Raw genomic sequence first — 7,088 nt, 5'->3', positions numbered from 1 at the left:
ACCTGATTCCTGCTTCAATGGGATGCGTAGGTGCCCCAACAGCTCGGTCATATAACCCCAGAAAATGGAAATTGGGACAGAATTTTCAAGAAGGAATCTAAAAAATTCACAAGAGGAAGATCATCATCCAACAAAGAGAATGAAGATCGACAAAGACTTTGGATCCTCTCGAGCAGAGATCATCTCAAACAACTCTAAACTGAGGCAGAAATTTGAAGGAAAGCCTCAAAATTTCCACTAAAAGAAGGAATAAATTTCAAATTCCCTAGCACTAGAGATCAAAGTCAAGCTTTAGAAATCACCAACTGCGATAAGTCTAGGCAGACTAAATCTCCAGCTATGACAGAACTTTTGATAGAAACCCTCAGCGACGATGATGCATCCTTGAGATTCCTTCATCAAACATCGAATACAGTAAAAAACAAGAGAAAGATATTCGTTGAGCTAGTACATGACATGACTGCCAGAGATTTCCCAAAATTTTTGCAGAAATTTATGAAACAAGTTTATAAAAATTTAGACTACTTTTAAAAATCTATACGAATCTTTTTACTTAGTAATTACCTAGGCATCTATTGGGATGAGGAGTCAAGGTGGAAGTCCCAATATGACGGAGTACCCGAAAGAAGGCGAGGAGCAAACCAAGGATCGAAGGAGGTCAACAAGGAGTAGTTTCACTCAAAAAACTAATCATTTTTCTGTGGATGCAGGAATCAGTACAAAAAATGGAAATATTTTTCAAAATATCTCCAAGCGAGTTGCGAGCCACACTAGAGCATATAATGCTCAAGAACGGTATTTTTAGGTAGCCCCAAAAACGGGTTTAATCCCTATTTATCGAGGACTTTTTGAATTGTCTATCTCGTTTTTTGAGATCATGAAGGACAAACAAAGGCGTCTTATCTTCTTTATGAGTATTGTATTTAGAATTTTCCTACAAAATAGTCGCTAGCAAAAGCGACTTTGTGTCTACTAAATATTTACCTTGAGCGCAGGTAAATTCAAGGGAGTCGACACAATAAATATAACAATAAAAAGGATCACTCGATTGGAGGAAGAACGAAAAGTCATCCTCAAAATTCGCCTTGGAGGAAAGCAAATGGTACTTAAGTAATCCATAAACAAGGACATTTCCTCATTTACTTGTATTCGATGGATTTACTAATAGTGAAATAAGCCATTCAAATCATGATGCTCAATATTCGTTATTAAACTATTATAAAGCTTGACTGTGGTCGCCAGTGAGAGTGACATTGTGTCTACTAAATGTCGTCTACATTGAGTACATGTACATGTTGATAGCAAAACACAGACAAATGAACTCAGGTGAAACTATTTTCAAATCACCAATAGAACCATTTCATATTATCTCACTGCTGAGAGGGCCATTTCATGCCACTGCCGAGAGGGCCATTTCATGCCATTGCCGAGAGGGCCATTTCATATCATCTCATTGTCGAGATGACCATTTCATTCCATTGCCAAGAAGGCCATTTCATATCATCGCATTATCGAGAGGGCTATTTCATATCATCTTATTGCTGAGAGAGCCATTTCATGCCATTGCCAAGAGAGCTATTTCATATCATCTCATTACCGAGAGGTCCATTTTATGCCATTGCCAAGAGGGCCATTTCATCTTATTTCATTGTCAAAAGGGTTATACATTTAATATCTGTTGACATGTAAGATAGCATACGCTGGCGTCGAGGATATCATCAGTATTTAATATCTGTTGACATGTGAGATAGCATATGTTGGCGTCGAAGATATCATCAGCATTCAATATCTATTGACATGCGAGATACAAATGTTGGCGTCGAGGATATCATCAATATCTAATATCTGTTGACACACGAAACACAAATGCTGGCGTCGAGGATATCATCATTAGCTAATATCTATTGACACACGAGATATAAACACTGGCATCGAGGATATCATTAGTATTTAATATCTGTTGACACATGAGACATAAACACTGGCATCGAGGATATCATCAGCATTCAAATGTCTGTTGACATGTGAGACACAAATGCTGGCGTCGAGGATATTATCAGTATTTAATATCTATTGACATGCAATACACAAACGCTGTCGTCAAGGATATCTCATTATTTTATGAATCAGCATCTGAATGTATCAAGAGCACGCGATTTGAAGGGATGCCTTTAAGTCGCTATATGAAGACGAGTGATACATGAGATTTCCTAGAAATTGACAATTTGAGGGTCATTTGTAAGTCATATTATTTGAAATAGGATAGCCTGAAAGATTACCTATGAGGTTATAGCCCATAGGTCATCCGTAAGCCACAATGACATCTTAACCAAATAGTGTGCAAGGTTACCCAAAAATTGATAGTCCGAAGGTTATCCATAAGTCGCAATGAAATCCTTACCGGAGAATATATGAGATTATCAAAGTGATAAGTCTAAGGGTTCTCTATAAGCCGCGTCATATCCAAGATCGATTGTGTGCAGGATTACCCAAAGACTAGCAATTTGAGACATATCTATAAGTTATATTGTATCCAAGGTTGGATGATATACAGGAATACCTGAGAGCTAGCGATTAGAGGGATATCTGTAAGTCATCTTTTATCCAAGGTCGGATAAGGATCACCTAAAAGCTAGAAATTCAAAGGATATCTATAATTTGACTCATATCCAACGTCAAATAATATGAGAGCTTATCCAAAGATTGACAATTCAAGGGAAATCTATAAGTCGTATTAATACAAAAGATGTGCAAGACTTACCCGAGATCATATTCAAAGAATTATTGGCAATAACCGGAGAGGTTATCATATAACAAGCATTATAGGTAAACAAAGGGTTGCCACATCAACATAAGATTACACGGTTGAAAGGACCGTTTTGCATAAAGTATTGTCGGTGTCCGAAAGGGCCACCCCACTTTGAAGACATATTCACTTGACAAATAAGCTAATTATGAAACAACCAAGAGTGTTTTTGTGTCTATAGTTGTAAGTTATTTCCTTCCAAATAGGTACATGAAAGGATGAATTCACTTTTCAAACGACAACTCACGTGGAAATATAGTATGGACTATATACCTCTTTCATGAATTATGTTTAGCACTAACACTCTTTGTTTGAAACATTGTCGATAGAATCCGAGTGGATGAAAATCTCAAAAAAAAACCACAGGTGCGTATGACTCCAGATAGGACACAGCACAACGTGGAACTCTTTCTTAGCAGCAAAACGAGATATAGTCTAGAGAGGGGCGTCAAACTCTCTGTACGCGAGCTAAAGGATGATCACCACCACCCTCCAACCATACCCCTATTAGAAGGCATGTGGGTATTTCGGGATATTCTGGTTTCAGCTTTACCTTTGTGATATTTCTAAACTCATACCGAGGGTAACATTCCATTCCTTTCAAATTCGGGTGACAACATACTTAGAGTCTTGGAATTATGTCTAGGTAAGTTCTTGTCTATGGGTGTGAAGGATCCCTCATTCATGCTTAAGAGGTTACAAGCCCTTTTTCGTAACTCGAACAACTTGTCACTCATCCCGAGTCAAAGATCGTCTAAAATAAAAGACTATCTTTTTAATCAATCGAGTCGAACTACAAGCAGTCTGATTTCTTGAGTCTCGGGGATATGTAGGCTGGGCTCTATTTTGAAAACTCGACTGCATTCCAACCTCCCCCAAATCCCCCTTCTTTCCATCATCTCAATTTTACTAAAACTCCAAAACCGAGATAGCTTGTGAATTTTTTAAAAATCGTGCTCTAAATAAAATTTTATGAACTACAAGTGGCCTGAATTCTCATAAAACCTGATACCGAGGTCCGGCCATAACTTCATGAAAATCTTGCAAAAATCTATCTCTTTCAGAAATGAAATTGTAGATGAACAAAAATTAAAAATGTCAAACTCCCTTTGCACAGGATACTTGCATCCACCCTACCCAAAGGGAGGGGGCAGTTGTTGACACCTAATTTTTTCCCTCCACAACTAAGTTTAGTCTTGCGTTTCTTCGATTTTCAATAATTACAATTTTTATTTTATCGAATAAAGAAACTTTTCAAAAGTATTTATCTGGGTAAATTTGTCCTTTTAAGTAGCGATTATATATTATCGTATTCAATTATACAAAATTATATAATTTTGCTACTTAAATATCTATTTTTTTTATAAAATATCGAATTTTAATCAAGGTTTGTCTTGAAATAAATTTAAATAATTAAAATATTGATTTAGATATAATTTATTCTTGAAAATCATTTATTTGGAAAATATTTGTTTGATTTTACTAAACCAAGAAGCTCAGGATTGAACGAGGTACTAATTTGAATTGAATTTTAATTGAATTTAGTCAATTTATTTAATTGGGTCACAACTAAAATTAAATTATCCACAATTGCAGTGCAATTGACCAATTGATTTTCAATTTGGTTGAAAATTAAATAAAATTGACCAACTTTTAAAGTAAATGGGATTATTTATTAAATTACACCAATACACAAAATATTCAATTTCAGTCCATTTCTCTAATGCATCAATCTCTTTTTGCATAGTATCCCGCCAATGAGGATCTTTCATTGCTTCCCGAAAAGAGCGAGGCTCATTTCCCGAAGTAATAGAAGCAAGAAAAGTCCTGTAGGTATTATAAAAATTATCACAAGTGACAAAGTTAGCAAGAGGATAAGGAGTACCTGAGGAGACCCTTTGGCGAGATAGGATGTGTTCTTTTCCAGAGGTGCAATCATAATCCTGCAAATGAGAAGGGGGTCGTTTTTCCCTATGACCACGACCTAAAGCATCAGTTTCCAATGAAGGAATTCCTGCAGATTGAGACGCACTCCCCATGTCCACAACATTATCATGAGAGCTTTTGTTTACGGTGTCCACAATAATGTCCTGGTGTACATTTAAATTGTTATTGTCACGCGAAGGGGATTTCTGTTGGATGAGAAGGGATGTATCATAAAAGGCGAGGGGTTCATCCTTTATTGAGGCCTTAGATGTGTCAACATGGAATATCCCAGTTCTAAGAGGAAAAATATGTTCATGAAAAATTACATCCTGAGATACAAACATTTCTTTAGTCTCCAAATTATAAACGTGCCATTCCTTTTGTCCATGGGGATACCCAAGAAAAACACATTTTCGACTTCTTGAAGCAAATTTATTCTTGATCCTAGGTTTGGAATGAGCATAACAAAGACAACCAAAAACTCGAATGAAAGAAAACATAGGCAATTTATTAAAGAAAAGTTTATATGGAGACTTTCTATGTAGTAGAGTAGTTGGGGTATGATTAATTAAAAAAACCGCAGTCAAAACACATTCTCCCCAAAATTCAATAGGAAGTTGTGCTTGAAATCGCAATGCTCTAGCTACTTCAAGAATGTGTCTGTGTTCTCTTTCAACTCGTCTATTTTGTTGAGAAGTTCCGACACAACTTGTCTGTAAAGTTATTCCATGTGTTTTATAGAACTCCGGCATTCCCCCTCTTGTAAATTCAAAGCCGTTATCACTACGGACTGTTTTGATTGTTTTAGTAAATTGTGTTTGAGCCATAACACAGAACTCATGCAATAATTTTTCGACCTCTTTTTTGTCCAACATTAAGTAGACGCAGACAGCTCTACTAAAGTCATCAAAGATGGTTAAGAAATAATATGCACCAGTAAAAGAACAACGACGATAGGGACCCCAAATATCAACATGAATTAAATCAAAAATAGCAAGAGCTTTATTATCACTCAATGAAAAAGACGTTCTAGTTTGCTTATCTTGAAAGTAAATGTCACAAACACTACCATCGGTCCTTTTAGAGGGTATATTAATTAATTTTGACAACATAGATAAATTCTGAGCAGAAGGATATCCTATAATTCGGTGCCACAGTCCGTATGTTTCCACAGAATTCACGACTTAGTATGTCTCATGTGTCACTCATAAAAAATAGTACAACCTGTCTCTCCGCTCACCCAGACCAATCGAAATCCTCGAAATGGGGTAATGTATCACACACAACTTGTCAGAAAATGTCACATGACATTTGTGATCTGTAATTTACCGCCCAACAGAAATAAGGTTATAAGATAAATTTGGCACAAATAAAACATCTTGTAATATAAGGTTGGTTGTCAATTTGGCACGTCCTGATTCGGTGGCTGGTATTTGTACCATTGGGAAGGCATACCGATAGCGGATTTATATCAGTAATATCAAACAACAAATTCAAATTTCCTGTGACATGATGAGATACACCACTATCGAGCAACCAGTGATCCAGTCTATTGATATGTGTGTCTAGTGTATTAATGTGTGCCTGTAACACACTTATGTATGCCTTACCAGACAATTTGTCATTTCCAGACGGGAAAATTTCAATTAAAGAATAAAATCGTTGCACTTGGTCAGGTGTCAATTTTGCAAATAAATCGTTGATTGACTCCCCAGGACTGTCTGCAGCGTGTATTGTCATGGCACCAGGTGGTTGTTGCTACATTCCTTGATGTTGTTGCTGTTGTGTGCCTTGTTTCTACTGCTGTTGTGGTTGCTGACGTCCACCACCGCGAGATGAGTTGTTATTTTGTTGTCCTGTTCCACGCTCCCTTCCACGGCCTGACCCGAGCCACCCGAGTCGTTGATAACAATGTTCATAATCATGATTATTTATTCCACAATAAGAGTAGGGAGGGCGATCTAGGCGTTCTTTTCCTCCTCTTCCATGCACGTGCGTTGCAAAACTAATCATCTCCCACTCCTCGCGTCCTCGAACAATATTCTTACACCTTTCTTCTTGGCTTACCAATGAGTAAACTTTGTTGACTCAGTAGGAAGGGGATCCTTGCTCAAGATCTGGGACCGCAAAGTTCCAAAAAGTCAGTCGTCCATACCCATTAAAAATTAATGGGTTAGTTCAGTGTTAGTGCGACTTATTAGTTTGGGTGCGGCAGCATAAGAACATCCACATGTTACATCTTCATAACCTGTCAACTCTTCCCATAAAGATTTAAGTTTCGTGTAGTACGAAACAACGTTGGTTCCCTATTGTTTAAGGGAAGCAAGTTCAGATTTTAACTGGTTAATCCGAGGGC

General features: G+C 37.1%; 1 protein-coding gene across 1 annotated transcript in view; it reads right to left on the bottom strand.

Moving 5' to 3' along the window:
- Window positions 1–284: 284 nt before the first annotated feature.
- The window catches only part of LOC124896643, a 117,537-nt gene continuing 110,733 nt past the window's right edge, over window positions 285–7,088 (bottom strand). The window contains exons 2-4 of the mRNA XM_047408256.1: window positions 5,311–5,445; window positions 4,499–5,061; window positions 285–393 (exon numbers count right to left, since the gene is read on the bottom strand). Coding sequence (XP_047264212.1) covers window positions 285–393; window positions 4,499–5,061; window positions 5,311–5,445 — 807 coding nt within the window. The remainder of the gene's footprint in view (window positions 394–4,498; window positions 5,062–5,310; window positions 5,446–7,088) is intronic.

This window comes from Capsicum annuum, chromosome 3, assembly GCF_002878395.1.
Source record: "Capsicum annuum cultivar UCD-10X-F1 chromosome 3, UCD10Xv1.1, whole genome shotgun sequence".
NCBI lineage: Eukaryota > Viridiplantae > Streptophyta > Magnoliopsida > Solanales > Solanaceae > Capsicum > Capsicum annuum.
The sequence above is the reverse complement of the archived record's forward strand: the minus strand, read 5'-3'. Positions and strand labels throughout refer to the sequence as shown.